Source organism: Epinephelus lanceolatus, chromosome 15 (genome assembly GCF_041903045.1).
Source record: "Epinephelus lanceolatus isolate andai-2023 chromosome 15, ASM4190304v1, whole genome shotgun sequence".
In the NCBI taxonomy this organism is placed as follows: domain Eukaryota; kingdom Metazoa; phylum Chordata; class Actinopteri; order Perciformes; family Serranidae; genus Epinephelus; species Epinephelus lanceolatus.
Genome location: NC_135748.1, coordinates 12,557,777 through 12,578,503, shown reverse-complemented (window position 1 = coordinate 12,578,503; position 20,727 = coordinate 12,557,777). Strand labels below are relative to the sequence as shown.

General features: G+C 40.9%; 2 protein-coding genes across 2 annotated transcripts; both read right to left on the bottom strand.

Annotated features, from left to right (window-relative positions):
- Nucleotides 1-4,345: 4,345 nt before the first annotated feature.
- On the bottom strand, nucleotides 4,346-14,116 carry bsdc1 (BSD domain containing 1). Its single transcript, XM_033643444.2, has 11 exons — nucleotides 13,997-14,116; nucleotides 13,315-13,369; nucleotides 11,977-12,093; nucleotides 11,610-11,777; nucleotides 11,239-11,293; nucleotides 8,741-8,856; nucleotides 8,465-8,533; nucleotides 7,759-7,843; nucleotides 6,286-6,777; nucleotides 6,000-6,103; nucleotides 4,346-5,910 (listed from the first exon to the last, which is right to left on the bottom strand). The coding sequence occupies exons 1-11, from the start codon at nucleotides 14,005-14,007 to the stop codon at nucleotides 5,881-5,883; spliced, it is 1,302 nt and encodes a 433-aa protein (XP_033499335.1). The 5' UTR covers nucleotides 14,008-14,116; the 3' UTR covers nucleotides 4,346-5,880.
- A 4,499-nt stretch (nucleotides 14,117-18,615) lies between these two features.
- On the bottom strand, nucleotides 18,616-20,236 carry olig4 (oligodendrocyte transcription factor 4). Its single transcript, XM_033643463.2, has one exon. The coding sequence runs from the start codon at nucleotides 19,700-19,702 to the stop codon at nucleotides 18,926-18,928; it is 777 nt and encodes a 258-aa protein (XP_033499354.2). The 5' UTR covers nucleotides 19,703-20,236; the 3' UTR covers nucleotides 18,616-18,925.
- Nucleotides 20,237-20,727: the final 491 nt, after the last annotated feature.

Genomic DNA, 20,727 nt, shown 5'->3' with positions numbered 1-20,727 from the left:
TGCCTCAATATTTAGAACATGTATTTGTCCCCCCTAATAAAATTTTTTGACAAGAATAGGACATTTACACCACAAATGAATGCAGAAAAGGTACAAATTGTTGCATAAAAAATAACCAGAATGCAGGAAATTAAGTTTTGTGTTATGTTCGAAATATTCTGGCAGAGGACCCCCAAACCCCCTGTTTCATGTATCCTCTCCAATGTTGAAACAAAACCCACAGTCTTGTATCCATGGTTTGCAGAAACATACAATGTCAACATTTTCTTCTGGCGCCGGCTGCTTGAGGACATTTAAAAATCTCATCTGAAAGGATTGGAAAGGACACCTTTTTCTGAGTTAACCAGGTCATGCTTCATGATTTTATTCAGATTTGTCCAGATTGTAGGTGAAAAATCCAACTCCACTCTTCACAGTTACAAAATTCCCCTACAGTGCCTCGAAAGTTCACTAATTATCATGCTATATCTCGATTGCTTAAAAGTTGTGGTTTAAAGGGAGTTATGTGACTGACTTCTTGGCCAGTAGGAGGGACTTCCTAAAGCATTTGGACAGAGCCAAGCTAGCTGTTTGTGTTTTCAGTCTTATAGTAAACTAAGATGACTGGCTGCTGGCTGTTGCTTCATATTTACCATAAAAACATAAGAGCAGTGTCAATCCTCTCATGTAACTCCCTGCATGCAAACTAAACAACCTCTTTTCCAAAAACTATAAGTGAAAAAGTAAATCATCAGTCCTTTTTCAAACTTGAACTCTCTCACACTACGGACCAAACACTATTCTAATGTGACCTGTGCAGACTCTCCGTAGCCTTGAGAATCAGTCATCATGACCAACTCTGGTTTATAATCAGGTTTAAACTCAAAACCACATACTACTGTAGCTCCTGTTCTCACAAAGTACAGACTCAGAAATATGAACACAACTGCACTGTGTTCAGTGCCGACGAACAAATACTCACTTTTCCATCTGATGGTAAAAGAGAGACAGAACACAGAGACAGAGAAGGATGTAAAGAATAGAGAGGGTTTGTTCAGCTAAACATTTGCTTTGGCAGGCCCGGAGTAGAGGGGCGGTGTTCTACTAGTCCCCTGACATGCATCCAGAGGAGCCCCTCTGTCTTGACCATAAATCTGAATGGAGTGGGAGTTATCATACTTTCCCCCTGCCGTCCCCTCCCCAGCTAAACCCCGCATTCCTCCCAGACACCGCTTCGCACAAACAAAGTGGCCTGTTCCCACCGCTCAACATTGGGAAAGGCGATGGTTTGTCATGGAAAAATCCGGAGGCATCTCAAGAGTCCTTTAGAAGTTGTTTTTTTCTTTTTTTTTTCTCCCCCCCCCACAAGGTTCAGCAATGGATCAACGCTTTAGCCTGGTGGCTGCATTTTCTCTCTTTGTGGCAGAGAGGAAACTATGTCAGACATGTAGTTAACACATAGATGTCACTTCCAATGAGATAGAGTGTATAACTAAATAAACTGTGAGCGGTGAGGGGGAGGGAACTCCACATACACACAATTTTATGTGTAGAAGCTTAATTAAATACACATAGAATTCAAACCCTGAATAAAAGCCCAAAGATGCACGGATGCACGCACACACATACACACACACACATACACACACACACACACATATGAAATGAGTGTGCATTGGGAGGCAAGTCGTTATAGAAAACCCTGGTAACACATTCCATAGGAGTCTGCCTCAAAGGGAGTCTTTTGTGCTTATTGAAAGGCAGAGGGGTTACAGGATTTCTCCCTTTAGGGTGCCGAGAATAATACTCGCTCTCAAGACAATGACCTCACCCTGACTCGCTCTCTCTCTGTGCGTGCATTTGTTTGTATGTGTGTTTGAGCGCCGTTGGAAATGACTGTGACTACGTCTGTGACAGTATACAGTATATTTGCATGGACCAGGATAGCAGAGAGAGAAAGTCAAAGGGGCAGAAAGAGAAGCAGGAAGTGTTCGGTCAAGGATGGATTACGGAGGAAAGGGGGGACGCTAAACAGATCCTCAGGAGGAAAGTATTTCTCTCCCCTGTCTGATTGGCGTCCACCCCCCTCATTGTCTGTCCACGGTGAAATGATCTGTAGATGACATTGGTGAGAGCCAGAGGTAATGTAAAGCACACACACACACACATACACAGCCAGGCCCAGGGAGCGGTGAGCTTCAACAGGAAATTCCTTTACAGCCTTTCTGCTGACTAAGACCTCCTTGTAAGAAAGAATGTAATGTATATGGTGTCTGTGTTATTTGGGGTCTGGTTAGGGCAGCATATGCACAAACCATTACCACACGGGTGTGAGGGTGCCGCTTTCAGCATGAAAGAGCAGTAATGTCATTCAACAAATAAGCAGGTAATGTGTCATTTCAGCCACAAAAGCACAGCTCAAGAGTCAAAGTCTTTATGGCCCTTAGATGATGAACTTGATTCACCTGAGTTGCCCCATGAGCATACTTGCAGGAGATCAGGGCTCAAAGTTAATTTGTCCTTAAATAGTGAAAATTTGAAAGGCAGATTTGAGCCTCATTTGAATTTTCCTCTGTACTGATGCTATGTTTGTCATGACATTGGTGCAGTAGGCTGATGCTCATGCATGCCCTTGTCTGTTTCATCATCCAGTCACTCATCAAGCCCCCCAACGACCACACCCACCACACACACTCAGTATTGTGTGGGTACCTAAAACCAGACAGACACAGACAGTAGCCATCTTTACAGGCGGCAGCATCCATGTTGCAGAGCAAGCACGCTGCACAGGTGTCCCTCCACTGTGACCTACATTAGCCCAGCTGATGCCACCACACAGACCAAATAAACATTTCATTGACTGCCTGCCTGCTGCTGCTCCTGAGGCATCCAGTGAGAGCATGTTAGCAGAGATTCTGTGCGAAAATTAAAGAAAGACACAGAAATTGTGTCAGTAATGCGACTGATGATGAACAATGGTATGTCAGAACATGTGGCCAATCCATGTCTGCGAGATGGATGCTGCAGCTGAAAGAAAAGGAGTGGCAGGTTGTGATCAGGGCAGGCAAAATGGAGCAACAGCGCCATCAGGTGACTTATTTTGTATACTGCAGGCAATTTTTAGATTTTTTTCACATGCACATTCAAAATCTTGTACACATTCACAATTGAAATTTAAATCTCACTGACTCCGCAGTGGGCCATTCATTACCAACACATGCTGTGTTGCCAAACATTGTTCAAACCCATAGAACTTTATTTTGTATTCTAACGGATGTCCCAAAGTTTCCAAAGATATTTGCTTCGAATGTGTATAAAATGATGGTAATCTTGTTTGAGTATTTCACTCATATATAGAGTCAGACAAACCAGAAATGTCCTCCCACACTGTTTCTCCAAACAGCAGGTTCATACAGTACTGTAAATCAAGGCCGTAGGTTTTGTTTCAGCAGTGGGGGGACACATATGAAACAGGGGGGTTTTGGGTCCTCTGCCAGGAAAAAAAACAGTATCAAGCACATACCTTTCTGCACTCCGGTCTTTTCAGCATAAATTTATAGTGTAAACGTCTTTAAATCTGTCAAAACAATTGCTACTTTCATGCTTTTATTGGAGGGGGGGATACACGTTCTATATATTGAGTGGGACGACTCCCCTGTATCCTATCCAGGTGATTCCCATTAAATTCTAAAACTAAGGTAAATTAAATTCTCCATATTAATGACTATTTGGTTTATAGAACTGACTCTGTTCCTCTGCAAAGTCCCCACCTACAGACAGCTACATAATTCTGTATGGGGGCACAGATGGCAATAAAACTCCTCTGTAGTTTCAGAAATAGAAGATACTTCGAGGAAAAACTTAAAAGGTGTACCGTCTCAGTGGTTCTCTGAGGTACTCAGTGGCACTTAAAGGTGCAGTATGCAACTCTGGAGAAGATAGCTGATTTAGTCTCATTCTCAGGTCATCATATACCAATGACCTTAGGGTTAGCAGTTCAACTGAACAAACAAGCCCACATGTTGGACCTGAGAATGAGATTCAACAATCAACTCTGTTTCCAGAGTTACTGTACATGTGGCTCTTTTAGTTTGGACCAAACCTGTCTTTGAGAAATCCTTTGGAGCGTTTAAGTTTTTAATATGAGTTTCCACTTATTTTAACAGTCCTATTATTTCTGCACAGCAGCTTAAAAACATAGCTGCTGATCATGTGTTGCAGCAAATGGTTTTGGTAGGAGTGCTGATTTTCGGTGCATTGCTTTAACTTTTTTAACACTTTGCTATCCCACTCTGGTTTAAACAGATCTGTCTGGTATTTCTTCTTTAGTAGCAAACCATACTTCATTAAAGTACAGGACACTAAGCCCATTAGCCATGAATCCTTTAATGACCATGATCATTTGAAAAATATAGTGACATACTTAATAAAAAAGAAAATGACAGCTTTGAAAACAGATGTGTGCAGAACAGCTCTGATTAGTTCAAAGTATGAATCTGAAGGGAATACACAGCCGAGAATTATAGACATGCAACACGTCGTCTGAACACAAAAACCTGAAGAACAGCCAATGTGTTTTACCGAAAAACATACAACTCAACAGTAACCATCTGCACAATGTTTTGCATGTTTATTGCACAGACATGCAATCCAAAGCACATTATACAATAATTAAGCATTTATTTTAGTATAAATATTACATCTCTAGGATTATTTTTCTCGGTTACATTACAGATGATGGAAAAGGAAATCAGACAAGCATGGAGCGCGCTCACGTTGCTCCTTGGTCTACTTGGCACACTGCCTGCTGAGCCATTTTGTTCCAAACATGGGCCGACAGAGAAACTTTAATCTTCACCAATTTGTCCTATTTTTCTATACAAGTGAACACAAGAACTTCGATTTCAGGCCAAAGAATCCAGTATCATGACACCGGGACCAGTTTGAATTGATAGAAGCTCTCTCTTAACGAGTCATGACAAATCAATTCCCTCAACCCAAAGAAGACAAACTCATAGAAGTGAAATATTTAGAAGTGACAGAGTTACATGTAGCCTGCAACACGCTCATATTTCAAATGAATCACATATGACAAAGAGAGGGGTAAGAACTAAGAGTGACACATGAGCTGGTTGTGCTTAAGATGACTGACTCGTAACAAAAACATTTGGATAACATTATCACACTACCGTGTGTTTTCCAAGGCCATATATCTAGAGTTGGGAGTGAATCCAAAATGAAAAGTGCTCCATGAATGAAGGCCAACATATTTTTTGTTTCCATTTTAAGATCCACTTGCATAATAAAGATGAGAAAGAAAGAACGGGGCACAGGTAGAATTAAATCAACCGATCATCGTCACTCAAAAATCACTTGCAATGTATTTCATCTTAGAAAGGTGACAAGCAGCATTATAGTTTATGGCTATTTTGCAGCCTGCAGTTAAGTCATTGCCCAACTTGCAATGCACTCGCAACATATGTGATGTATTTAATGGCATAAAGAAAAAGGGGAAACAGCTCCTCCCCTGCTGCGGTGATACCGTTCACATTCTGACTTGTCACTGCATGTCCTTAAGAATTTAAAAGGTAGCGACTAGTGTCATATGCTCTCTAAGTCAGAAGTTACTCCAAGAAAAAGCCAAGACCTGAGTCGTTACCCTCGCTAACGGCCTATCTGCACTAAACTGACAGCTGACGGAGCAGTGTAATTCTTATTGCCTTGGTCTTCCCGTTGCTCTTTTCAACGGGTTTACCAATATGGTCCAAACCCGCTGGAAAATCCCCTACTGACAATCATGACATGGTGACAGTGTGGACAAAGAGTTAAAACACATTAAGCATGGTTCGTCTGCCGAGAACTAGCTTTAATGGCGGGACAGAGTTCGTGTTGAAGTGGCTCTCAGTCCCAGTTCTCCCAGTCTTCGTCCAACTGGTCATGAAAAAAGAAAAGGAAAGAGGGTTAGTAAAACTATTTTTAATATTCTAATTTAACATTCTGGTGAAAGTCACAACACTAACCTCTCCAGAAGCTTCTATTTTAGAGAGTGCCATTTGTACTTCTTCTTCAGTCATGTCCAGGTCAAAGTCTTTCTCCCAGTCCTCACTCACATCGGTGCTGGACCCTGGAGACCGAAAGAAAAATTTGGAGCTTTCTATGACATTGACTTTGCTGCTTCTTCTAAGCCTATTTAGTGGAAAACTCATAACCACATCACTGAACTTAATCCTGTTTAGATTTATACTTCCCAAACTGGAACAGTACGAACCTCGCTGCCAAATGAAAAATATCCTCAGGTCATCCTACCTTTCTTGCCATTGTTAGAGGGCGTAGATTTGCCGCTGTCAGAGTTAAGCTCGAACACTCTCAGGTCCTGCGGCCCCTCCTCTTTTGCTGCTTCTGGTTTAGAGGTGGGGGCAGAAGCCCGTGCTGACGCCCCGTCGACAGTGACCTCTGGTTGGGTTACAGCTTCCACTTGAGCCTCAAGAGGTAAGTCACTCTTTCCAGGCTTTTGCTCTTCTCGTGTCTTGTCCGCAACATCTTCCAAGCTAGCTTCCGTCAGTTTCTTGGCCAGCTCTGTGGCAACAGGCTCTGGCCGCACTTCCACCTGCGTTGGCAGGCTGACGCTGTCGCTGCTGACTGAGAGCGTGTTGTCGCGTTCTTCGCTGGGAGACAGGACGGGGCTCAGCAGAGTCGTTCCTGTGGGAGCTGTCAAGGTTGTGGGCAGCTGGGTTGAGCTGTTTTCCAACAGGGGTGTGAAGTTGATTTGAGATGATGATGTGGCGCCAAGGAAGTCATCTGACAGGAACAGCATGAACACCAAAGAAGCAGTTTAAGTGACTTCAGGCTTCAAAGATGAAGGAAGAGGTGTAACATGCTTCAACAGACTCACAAGGAATTGCAGGCTTGTCTGGTGCTCTCAGAGTCAGGCAAGCTTGTGTCTGAGAGACTTCAGAGATTTGGTCCAAACTTAAGTTTTCTTAAGTATTCTGGATCACACAGACTTGAGATGACAATCTTTACTAGAGGACTAAGGTTTTAATGCCAGGTGTGTCTTCACCAGCGATGCACCTGGCTCAGTCTCTGATGAAGACGCACCCAGCGTTGAAACATTAGTGTCTAATAAAGTTTATTCCCTTAAGTCCGTGTGCTAGGGTTGGGTACCATTCCTTTTGAACCTTTTACTGGTACCAATTCCAAGACCTCAAATTTGGTAACAGTGCCCAACAGTTCCTTTCTTTGGTCCTTTACTTTCTCTGTAATAACAAAAACGCAATTTTCTAAAGAAGCTGTGGGGGTGATGTAGTAGACTAAAAAGCAGTTCTGCTCCTTTGATTTTTTTCTAATCGCACAGAGAGCTGATCTTTTGTGTGTGTGTGTGTGTGTGTGTGTGTGTGTGTGTGTGTGTGTTCATCTAGCAGTGATACTTGGCTATTACTACAATAACGTTGAAAAGAAAATAGACCAGGAACAAACTACTGCAGCATATCACTGCTGCAGCGATACTTTTGGGAAGCTGACGAAGTGGCCGACAGAGTGGCCAACAGTACTGCTGCAGAACTCTGTGGCCAGCTTCCCAGCTTCAAAGCGCTTCCACCTCATGTCTGAAGTTGTACCGAGGGATAAACGTGAATCTGTACATGACGCACTTTGGTCGGCACCCTTTAAAGTATCAAATTCTGTATCCAACCCTACTGTGTGCTCCAGTATACTTTGGACCAAATCTCTGACATCTGACAGGTTTCAGAGTTAATCAGTGTAAAACTGAAGATATCATACCCTCCTCCTCCTCCTCCCAGCCCAGGGTCTCTGTGTGTGTAGTCTGCTCTGCCCTCTGCTTCAACGCCACTCTCCTCGCCTCCTCCTAGAACACACAATCACATGAATTTTTTATATTTGAAATAAAGTAAGAAATTCAATATGTATTGTCAATTTTTTGTAGTGACCTTCACAACATACTGAATGTGTTACAATAGTTTTTCTTGCATTAAACATGTGAAAGGCAGCTACAATTTTGTGCCACCTTTATGTTGTTGACTACAGAAAGATGAGGTTTAGTCCTCCTTGTGAAGGCCTGGTTGCAGTGTTTTCATATAAAATGGAATCACAGTTTCATTAACACAACACAGCACTGCCAGACTTCCGCCTCAATGTTGAATCTACCTCAAAGTTGAATAAAGAATCCTCTAAAACAGTGTTAAAAAGCAGCTTCAGAGATAGGACTGATTGAGGGGCTGTTGTACTACATTGCATTAGCTTTTTCTGGAGTTAATATTTTTTGTCTAACAACATTGTAAATGCTGTGTCTATAGTATTAAAATTTAAACATGTTTAAAGACCAAATCCCAATCAGTACGCAGATGGAGTCACTGGCAGCATTTTTCAGCCAGCAGGTGGCACCCAAGACAAGGAATTGAGCTGAAGGGAGAGACATCTTGAGGAGAGTCTGCAGCTTAGAATTAACTGTATAAAACAGCATCATTACCTGGTCCAACTGGAAGACTCTGTAAAAATACCTCTGCCAGAATTCTGAATGAGCTACAGCTGCTGGCACCTGTGAATAAAAACAAAACAAAACTGTCCTTATCTTGCTTATTGCACTTCCAATGCCTGATAACATTGTGTTCTTTTGAAAGCACTAATTCTAGGTTGCTTTGGAACAAGCATCTGCCAAATGAATCTAATGTAATGCATTAATTTGAAACAAAATTGGAGGTTGTGCTCCATCACAAAAAGTGTTGATAAAAGCATCAGTATGTACCATTTTGGTGTAAAGGGCTCGTATAGATGGACTGTTAACCAAGAGCTCTGAGATTTCTCCTTTCTTGTCTTCCAAACTGAAGCTGGACAGCCAGTTGTCAAACTGCTCTGGGGGACCTGGAAAAACAACAACTTCTATTTAAAATACACTCAAAAGACAACAAAGAGGATCTGCAAATAGAAAGTACGCATTATCCCGTCCATCTTACAATTAGCCCACTTTATGATTATTATATTTTGAATTAAACTGTGGGTCGCCACACAAATCCAGCAAACTAATAATTCAGCAGTGACCAACAGTCCCACTTCTCATTACCACTCAAATCCTAGTGATGCTTTAAGAACGGTTATCAAAAATGCATTTAAATTTTCAGAGCAGCTTTTAAAGGCAGATAACAAAATTATAATTATTGTGATTATTTTTGAAGGAGACTTGCATTTAAAAACATTTTTTGAGACTATATTCAATCAATGCAAAGGGCCCTTCAAAAGAATAAGCACAGTACATGTTAAGAATCCAAAGAGCACCTGTATGTGATCAGCACAAAGACCTCCATTATCTTCGCAGAGAATATAGCGTTTATGATCCAATATGGGCATACTCGTGTGTCACAGCAGCAAAAGGAAGTACTAGCACAGATGTGAAGTATAGACAGTATGTACTCTTAGGAACTAGCATAGTATACACTGTAAACAACTGCACACACTCAGAAAAAATGACAAATTAGAGAATGTCTTACTTCAAACTGGGGCTGTACCGAATAGTTCAAAGCTTCATTCATTACACTGACATTCAAATTCTAAGTCAGCATTCAAATGCCGCACAGCTTTTTTTTTTTGCATGTCTATTAATTCTATTTAAACCTGGTGTTTTTTGCACAGTTGCAGATAAAGATGAGGCTATATCAATATTAATAGTATTAAACAACGTGTAGAATTAGATTCCTTAGAACTTATTGAAAAAAATTGATGTAATAATTTCTGAAATTCACATTTCATCCAACAAAATATATTGCTTCAATACACATTTGTTGGCATTTAGCCTTTCAAAAACATTTTCACTGTGGTAAAAAAAAACTGTTTGCTCTCTAACTTGCGGCACACAAAGGGAGGCACACACCTGTTTTAAAAGGACGCTCATATAATCTGGCGAATCACTTTCCTCAAATTGAGGCATTTGTTTGAGGGTTATTTGTTTGTTTGTTTGTTTGTGTCATAAGACATTCAAGGCTTAATTTGCAAACCTCAGTAGAAGCTCTGATTGTTAAAAAAATGACATTCAGTACAGCCCTACTTCAAACATATATATATGTATATATATGTATACATATCTATATGTATATATATGTATACATATATATATATATATATTTATATATATATATATATATATATATATATATATATATATATATATATATATATATATATATATACACACATACATATATATATATATATATATATCAATCAATCAATCAATCAACCTTTTTATTTAGACTCCAGGTCCATTAAAAAAGACAAACATACAATAGACTGGTATCGTACAGTACTGAGGACAGGGTTAGTCAACGTCATTATAATTGCATTACAAGAACTGTTAAGTCGACATATAAATTTGAATGTCAATCGTCTCAAAAGAGCATGAAATGTGATTACTTGTACTTTACAAAAAAGTTCACTTGCACTATACCATCTTGGTTTCCCAAGCAAAATTCGCAGACAATCATTATACGCAACCTGAAGTTTGCGGATGCTGGCCTTTTTGAACTTAATCCACAAGGGCGCAGTATAAAAAGGGGTGCAGTAAGCCCTGAAAAGACTCACTTTAACCTTCTCTGAACACCAGGAAAATCTTCTGGTCAACAAATTTGCCTGCATATATAAACTACGACGCTGTCTGTTCATATCATCATCATCTGTCATATCATCAGTGATGATGTGTCCCAGATATTTAGTTTTAGAGCAAGCAGGGAGCACTTGTCCTGACAGGTAAAAAGATGGAAAAGCGAGGTCCTTATCCCCTTTTACTCTGCAAATCATAACAGAACTCTTCTTAGCATTATAACTCACATCAAATTTTATACCATAATCAGAACATATGTTGAGCAGCTCTTGAAACCCAGCACTGCTAGGCGAAACAATTGCCAAATCATTGGCATACATAAGATGATTAATAAGTACACTACCAACCATACAACCTGTTTTACAGCTTCTTAACTGGACTGAAAGATCATTCATATAAATATCAGTGCATAGATACATAAATCAGTACTAAGTTTAGCCTTAAAGCCAAACTGGTTATCAGAGGTGCATAGATATACAGATAATCTGTGCAGTAAAATTCTCTCCAAAACTTTGGACAACACACTGGCAAGAGCAATTGGCCGATTATCTATCTATCTATCTATCTATCTATCTATCTATATATATATATATATATATAAAACCAGTCTAACATTCTGGCCGAGGCCTTGTACTGACTCGCTACTGTCTTACCATCAGGCTCATTGCAGTATGTGGCAGGGTCAGCTTGCAAACTGTAGAGACGTGCCTGCAGAAGAAACAAATGCTTAGCTGTGGTTGTTTTGTTTCCACAAACAGATCATGTGCTCACTTTTACAGTCCTCTTATGACAAAACACAAGGAAACCAAAACCTTTATTATTGAACAAACACTGTGTTCAATAATAAAGGACATTAACCTGAAAGTAACACAGATCATTTAATTGTTTATTCACAACAACCTCTGCACAAAGATCATGCTTAACTCTGCTGTTTTATCATTTAGAAATTCCTTATCTGTCAACCCTATGAAGAGGTTATTCTAAAGTCAATTTTTCAGTTAAAAGTACAAATACTGGTGCCCACCTTAGAACTGTCATAGACCTCTGTAGTTCCAGCTGGAGTTGCCACCAATGTGATTACATCACAATCAATGGTTTTATCAGGGGGTGGAGCAAGCGTGTCTGTTATCACCCCTAAGAAACTAGACAGGCTTTTCTTCACCTTTTCTGTGGTCTCAGAGGAACCTTCCACCTGGAAAGCAGTGCAAACAGACTGTTAGGATAAAGCAACAGATAAATTAGATTTGGTGTATAGCAACTAATACACCATTCATACAGGAGACATGCTGTAGTTCTACTGACAAATTCAATCAGCATCTCACCAGACTGTCAGAACATACTTAGGATTTTAAAAAAAACAAAAAAAAAACAAGGTGTAAGCTTCAACTTACCGCAAGCTTGTTCCTGACAGCAGTGGCTGTAGCCACAATTGAGCAGGTTGTGTCATGTTGCACCACAGTGGAGAACTCTGTCAGATCTCGCTTTATGAATTCTAAGGCCTCAGATGACTGCAAGGAACAGAATCAAATACGCAAGATCAAAATCCAGATTTAGCTTTATTATCTCCATTAGGAAATTCTTATTTCAGACAAGTACACATGTACATAAAAACCAAACATTAAAATAACACAAGAGAAAGAGTTCAATGCAGTTCACACAGGCAATCCCTCAAGAAAGATCAAAGTATAAAACTTTGAGGAAAGCAGTAAGAAAATACTTTTATTAGTAAGGCCTAATTTACCTCTGATCTTTGAGTTGCTTTGCAATGGTAGTGTGGGGGAATGTCAAAATTTCATGGTGAAAAACTGACTACAGCTGATATTTCACTTGTAGTCTGATGCACATATTTGTACATATTTCTTACACAACATATCTCTCACATATTTATATGTATATATTGTGTTATATATTCTAGCATAATGCTCATTTTTCTTGTTGCATAATTATTATTTTTTTTCTTATAATCCCTCTATGCCTGTATACAGTATGAGAGCAACTGTGATATTTCCCAACTTCCCTCAGGGATCAATAAAGTATTTCTGATTTCTGATTTCTGAGTAACAACCGTTTAACAACCCACGGATACTGTGAATGAGGCACTGGGAATGAATCAGCCTCTCATCCTACTTGTTCTACGATTTTTTCCAGGAATATCACGGCTCAAATTTCTATGTACAAGGGGCGTTCTGAGAATTGAATATCTTTAACTTTGTGGATTATCTGCTCATGCTAACAGACAGCTGGGAGTCCCTGGGATGGTTTGAATCTTGCCTTTATCTTAACAATGCTGTTCAACCAGTTTTCCCTGACAGAGGTATAGGTTCCCAAATCATGCCACCACTGAAAGCATTTAAACAGATTTGGACAGGGAGCTTTTTGTGAGCCTGGGGAGCTCAATATTTGCGAAAAACAGCCTTTGCTGCCTTTTTTGGACCTCTGCACTATTATGCACATTTTACTATCGGTAATAACAGTGCCTGGGTGTATGTGTTTCGTCTTTTGTCTCTTGTATGTTGCTTACTAAACTGTTACAGTTGTTTCATGCATCTGCTAAATCAATTTAAGTAATCTACACATTGAGGGCAGAGGTGTGGTTCCTGTTAATGGAATATTCCTCAGAGTAACATCAGACAAAACACTGTAAATACCGAGCACTAGCAGCTACTACAGATACAGAAAGGCGTACTAATTCCTACTAATAAAATGGATGACATCTTTATGTGGATTACCTTGTCTTTGACGGCCTGGAAGCTCTGCTGAAGCCAGCCTCCCCACCAGCCTTCTCTGTAAACATACAGACATTTAAAAATAGCTAACGTTACTTTTCATAACCAATAGCAGAGCAACGACTCGCACAAACACACACACACACACACACACACACACACACACACTAACAACGTTACATTTATCAAATGATCAAAATGGCTCGTATGTGGCGAGTCTTCAGACTTATTGACGTGTCAGCTGTTGACTTTCTCATCACATCTCTAGCTAACTTACACTCACACAACCTAGCAAGCTAACCGAGTTAGCTAACGTCAGCTATCAGTGCCATACGAGCTATTTTGCCGAAATAAGCCGCGAGACCGAATGTTAAGGCTGATAATAAATACAAGATGTAACATTTAAGCATATATACAGTCTACTTGTAACTACGTGATTTGAGACGCTCAAACGTTACACCTTAGCTAACCAGGCTGTGCTAACGCTAGCCAGGCTGTGTTTTGGTAAACAAATGCACTTCCTGAACTGATTCCGTGAGCTGCAAAGTACAGCGTTTACACAAAGTAATAACTCCAGCTCTTATCAGACACACAACACAATAAAGAAAGCGATGTGCACACGGTGTCAGCGCTCTCTGCTATATTATATTTAAAAACAAAAAGTAATTTGCGAGTTCACTCTCACCCTTCAGCCATCTTCAGACGATGACATCATCAGTATTTACTGAACTCTAACCCCGGCTGCATGGCTTTGAAAAAACACACACGTGATGCAATATGACTTCCCTCCTGTGATATACAGATCATTACATTCACATGTGCAGACAGAAATTATTGATTTTAATACTCGTCTTTTACAGTTTGTAATAAGGAAATGTGCTACTGTTTTTGCTCTAGCTACGGTGGCCGCAGAGGACCAAATTGGACGGCAACGCTAAAGACTGTGGCATAGTTTGAGAAGCACTATGGGCTATATGGTCTAAATAAAAGATGAAAGGACTTTAAGTTGGTCTCTGTTGTTTTGATGTGTTGTTAGAAACATAAAATAATCAATCTTTGCAGTTTGCATGTGACTTCAGGCTACAGCTGGTCACTTTTGTAAAAATAAATAAATAAATAAATAAATAATAATATTTGCTGAAACTGTCACTATATCCTGATGGCATCTGCAAGAATCCAACATATTTCTGAACGAAATCAGCCAATCAGAGCCAAGAAATCTCTAACATAGCTATCAGTCATGTCAATCACTGCTCATGAACTACGGGCAAGCTATCAAACTAGGCCATACTTACCAAATATGAATCAAGATTCGCAGCTCAAAAGCAGTGAGTGACATTACTGACAGCTGTGTTATAGACTCCTCAGCTGACTGGTCATTTGTGTTCAGATGCGGTGGATTCTTGCAAATGCCCATCGAAGCAGTATGAGGTGGCAGAGGAACGTAGGGTTTGTTTTTTTTTCACAGATTATTTGTCTCATGTAGTATTGTCAGAATCCTACATGAGAAATGGGTATTTTTTATAAAAGTTTCCAACTGAAGCTTTTATACTGTGGGGTCACATGTTTTGCACCCCTGCATATTTATATCAGACCCAACAGAAGCAGATTTGTCTAGAAACAAGAAAATATTATAAACGGAAGATCTGAAATCTGCAATCACTGTAGGCACTGTGTTCTCTGCTCTGCAAACCATGCTTGTTATGTAGCCTAATAGTTGTGTGAAAAGAAAATAGAACTGTGTGAAAAGAACTAGAAATCATCAAAAGTTAAGTAAATGCATATGAAGTTACCATCGCACAGTTGCATCAAAGGGTATCCAAACAAAGGAGGACAAACTGCAGCACAATGCTTCCACTGGGAAGGCTAACGATATAAGCATATGCAAGTTGTTTTCTTTTAATTGAAACTCATTTAACCAATAAGCTGCATATGAAACCAAACAAATGAATCCAGAGCAAACCTCTCCTCCTTGAGCCATTATGTTGGCTAATCAGTGTTTAGCAATTCCAACCTGAATCCCCTCATCAATCTTCTGCTCTCTGTGCATCTGTGGATGTGCATGTGAGCGTATGTGCGCGCCATATTGCATATGCACGTCGACCCCCAGCAGCTGTGCCTCATCAGTATTCTGGGTGAAAAGGGGGCTGTAGGCTTTACTGAGCAGAAAATGAAAAAGAACAGGCAACAAGCCCCTGGAAGTGTGTTCTCCCTTAATTGAAGTTCCCCCTTATCCAGACGTTGCACAATGTGTGCGTATGTCCCTCAATATGTCTCCCCTGTCCAGCCCCTCAATCCCCTTAATTGGGTCTTTCAGTCCCCTAATTAACTCTGTCAATGCAGGTTGTGCTGAGCCAAGTTGGGACAAGTACTCCTCTATTGATCAGTATCTGAAGCAGTTAACTTATCCATCTGTCTACATGGCCATGCGTGGTGTTTCCATGACATTTCATGCACGAAAAGGGGAATGTGTAGCATCATTACTGCATCCTTTAGGTTGTCTTTGATTTTTTGCAATTCTTCTTCAAATACATGATTAAGTAAATTAAATTTCTACCACTTTATCTCAAATTTTGGATTATTTGATTTTGTGTTTGTGAGGAACATACAGTTTTATGTTGGTTATGAGCTGTCACTCTCCTCTGTATAATAATCTGTTGCTTTTCTATTAACCATTATATTTACATTAAATACATAATACCCGAAGTAGCACATTTGACATCCTAGGCATACTTTTCTGCCCCTTCACCGCACCCAGAAATCCCTACAAAAAAATGGAGAAATCCCCACAAAAAAAACAAACAATAAAACAATACAGCATGTGCATATTTGAACATTTCATCTCCTTCTTTTTTTCCCTACAGATGCCAGATCTGCCAATGTAAAAACTGTTTAATGTGTTTTTTCTTTACTTAAGTATTTGCATTTCATGCTTTACTCCTTCTTCTTCCTTTTATTTTAGAGGCAAATATTTTTCTCATAAAAATCTGCCAGTGTTGTAAATTTCAACTTATCTTCAATACAATTTAACTTGTGTCAAGAATTTCCTACAGTTACCTTTATGTAACTTCTGGTGCCATAATTAACTTTATTCTCTCTTCTTTCAAGATGCAGATACTGGTTAGTAGTAAAGCATTTTGAACATATGATTAAAACCATGTTGAAGTATTGTTACTGCACTGCAAAACAGGATTTTAATGATACAACTGACCGAAATGTATATGTTGTAGATTAAACTGCCCAACATTTAGTTAAGTAGTTAAAACCTCCGCCTGATCAACTACTACAAAAATGCTACTCGCACTTTAATGAATCAGTACTGATAATGCTGTGATGTGCATGTAGGCTATAGAACACTATGAAAAGTACTGTTTGGCAAAACAAGTGCTTTTATACTTACTTACTTATTTTACACACATTTTACTGACAATACTTCTATACGTTCACATTTTTTACAATGTTTTATTACTTATTTTACTTACAGTAATCATCTAAATCCTCCACTGCTGCTAAAATTAGCCTCTTCTGTATCACTGTGTCTAATTTTCAGAGGTAATTGTGCACAACATTATGACTTAAACCAGAGCTGCCACTGCTGGTTAGCGTATGCTAAAGAGCACTGTGATGACAGCAGCGGCTGACCATAATGGCACACAGAGGACCTGTCCATATTGTATGATTTAAGAAGCATATCCATTACACACCACACATATCACACCCACACACACACATGCTCCAGACTGCTGATGCCACACCGTGGGTTAACACCATCTGGTGCTGATCAGGAAACACCAGCTTTGCACAAGTCAATGTCTCTAATTATCTACCTAGAGCAAAGGGAGGCAGATCCCCTCTAATCTCCACAATGTGTTCTGCTTCCCATTCCCACCTGTGCCCAAATGAAGGGGGGCCGTGTGGGAGGACCCGGGGTCTCTGTGTCAAGGGACCAGGGACCAGGTGACGCTGCAATGCCGGTCCCCACGACAGAAGCTCCGCCGCTTGGTTTGGCTGGCAGCTGCCTCCCCCCACTGAGACATCCCACAGCTGACAATCCCCAACTACTGACAGGGGCTCTTTTCAGTGTCAATAGCCTCATATATTAGAGCTAACCGCCTTTGTGGTGAGTGAGGGTGTCAGGCCTTTTGGCCCGACAGCGCTTGTTACCATGATGAAATGTAGATTGAATGGAGGGGGTCTATGTCTCAGGCACGAGAGCTTGGACTCCCCCGGCCTTTGTGGCCCACGCATGGCTATTGTTCAAACCCATTCAGCGGCTCTGAGGAGGAGGAGGTGGAGGGAGGTGGGTGAGAATGAGTTACATCTCTTCATTTCTTCCCTGATCTCCAACTCATCTGTCAGCCGTGGGAGGATAAGCATGTATTTTACACGCTTGATTTGTTGCTAAGTGAAGGCCAGCCATTGTCTGGGTTGTTTGACTAAATCAGGTTCATGGCAATCAGTGTGTATAATAGTTATGTTTGTGGTTTAGTGGATTAATCATTGTTATGAATTAGCTAGCACTTGATTTTTAACACAAATGCAACAAAATGTGATTGCAAATGTGTGTTATAAGTGTGGAAATATTTACAAAAGAATATCCTGTGTGCTTTTCACCTGTTTTTAGACTGACCGCATTATGTCCTCTGCTTTAAATTTGCCCTTTGTGTGCCTATATCCATGTTCTCATGAGACAGAGACAAATCGTTGGCCTAGAGCTAAGGACATGGCTATGTCCCTCGCCTGTGTCAGACAAAAGTGACGCGCCTTCCTGGCGCCTGTGTCGTCCTTTCATCTCCTACTCCCTGTTGAGGTGAAGATGGATGGTCCCCTGGCTCTAGAACACCGCATTCAGCCACTGTGCTGGCGTATTGTCTCATCCTTCTGTCCCTCTTTAGCTCTTTAGAGGTTAGTCTGTCCAAAGCTGGTTAGCAACCAGTGACACCCTTTCCTAAATATCCATTTTTACACTGCTCGCCTGTCCTTCCAAAGCACCAATAAAACCCCTTCTGTTTAGTAAAGGAAGGTGCGGCTGTATTGTTTTGATACAGCTGCTGTGTATTTGTCAGTATGTGTCTAAAAGTCTTACAGAAAAGTAGCTGCGTTGTAAAAACAGCCTGGCAGACATTGTTCGCTTTTTAAAATATGACTTGTTCAGGCAAAACTACCAGACAAACAACTGCCATCACAGAAAAAAATACTAGTATATAGTATTGTATAGTATATAGTATATAGTATAGTCTTAAGGATCACATTTGTGAAAAGAAGAACACAAACATTTTTTTTGTTTTATCATAGCAACATTTTAATTTAGGAAAATAGAAATCCAGCACAATTGGACACACCAGTTCAATTTCTGACAACATTTCATCATCACAAATATCAGATAAATTACTGTATTTGCTACTCTGGTAAAATCCTGCATGTACTTAGAATATTTCTTTATAAACAATGCAGAAAAGACAATTGATAAAAATAGCAGCAGTTTGCATGGCAGAACATATATACAGTATGTACAAGCTCTGGCACCAGCCATCATTGTAGCAGTTCGTTTAACAGCCTTTGAGCTGCTTGGTTCATTGGAAACAGTTAGGTCAGTTTTTTAAGAGAGTCCTGCTCACTTGGTCATAGACAGGCTGTGTAATGTGGAGGTAGTGGTGGGCAAAGGCTGGCAGAGTGAACAGGGGCAGGGCATGCCGGGGAAGTGCCTGTAGGAGCTGGCTAGGTGCAGGGGGTCCTTCAGAAGGCCCTGGACTGGAGCATGAAATCCCAGGAAGCTGGTGGATGGAGGAGAGTGCGGGGCTGGGGCTGCAGCAGGAGAAGGTGAGTGATGCTGGAGAGCTGAGGGCGTGCTGGCCACAAGAGAGTGCAGAGACTGGGCCAGAGGATGCAGAGGGTGGAGGGCAGTGGGGGCTGCAGGGGTGATAGCGGAGTGGGCAGCGGTGCGGTTCTGGGCGGCAGCACTGCCGCCATAAACATCCCCCACCAACTTCTTCATCTCCTCCAAGGAGCTGGACAGCATGAGGATGTAGTTGCGAGCTAACAGCAAGGTGGAAATTTTTGACAGCTTGCGAACTGAAGGTCCATGAGCGTAGGGCATGACCTCTCTCAGCCCATCCATGGCCTGGTTCAGATCATGCATCCTTTTCCTCTCCCGGCTGTTGACTTTCAGTCTCAGGTCTTGCACCTCATCCTTGTTGAGCTCAGACCTGTTCTTGGTCTTACCGCCCCCACTGCAGCGCTTCATCCTGCCTTGGCTGGCCTCGCTGTCTGCTCTGTTTTCTTGGCAGTATGTCTGGAACATCTTGTTGGAGAAGAAGCTCCCAGCAGAGTCGTCCACCACCAGGTCCGGGGATGAGGAGCGGCTGCAGATGGAGCCAGAGTCGGAATCCATCTCGCTTCAATTGGTGGCACAAATTTAAAAAAAAAAAAAAAAAAAAAAAAAAAAAAAAAAGGTCCAAAAATACTACTCTAAATGCTGGGAGCTGGAGTTTAAATTCTACAGATGCTTCCTGCTTCTCTGCTTTGAAGTTGTTCCAGTTCCCTATAGTGTCAGTCTCACTTCTCTTAGAGATTGTGCTGCTCAGTCTGAGATCGGTCTGTCCACAGTGAGTGAGTCTGTCTCAACTGTCACCCTGTGGGCCCACTGGGGTGTATTTATATCGCCAGCATAACAAAGGAACAATAAAGCTGCATAATGAGACACTTAGAGCCACAACCAATTGCAGAAGGGACACACTTAAACACCCCCCCTCCCCAACACACACACACACACACACACACACACCTCCTTCCTGCAGCCCCCACTTCACCTTCCCACACCCACGTTTAACTCACCCAACCCTGATGAGCCCCCTACACATTAACCAAAACAGGGGTATGTTCACATGTTGTGTTAAGCTTTACACCCTGATAACTAGGACTATGTGCAAACTTCCATTAAAGATACTGGTGCGTGTCTGGGGCACGTCCCCCTCAATATTTAGGATAATTTGTTTCCCACCCCACCACGTAAAAAAAGATAAGTACTTAGGACTTTTGCTTTGACAAAATTAAAGACATTTGCACCTTAAATGATGCAGAAAAGTAAAAAAAAAAAAACGATGCAGAAAAATTCACCAGAATGCATTAAATTAAGTGTTTGATGCTCAAAATTTTCTGGTGGAGGACCTCCAACCCGGTCAGTTTATATGTCCCCCCCCCCCCCCCCCCCCCCACCCCCCCACACACACAAAAAAAATTTTGAAACAAAACCCACACCCTTAGATTTAGGCAAATACAATCAGGCTATTCAAGTAATACATGAGGTAAATGGAAAAAATGAACTACAATTATGCGCAAATATATGGCTTTGCTCACTATACAACTTTCAAAGTGAGGTAAAAGTGTGAGTTTGAACCACAGATCTGCTGAATAGTG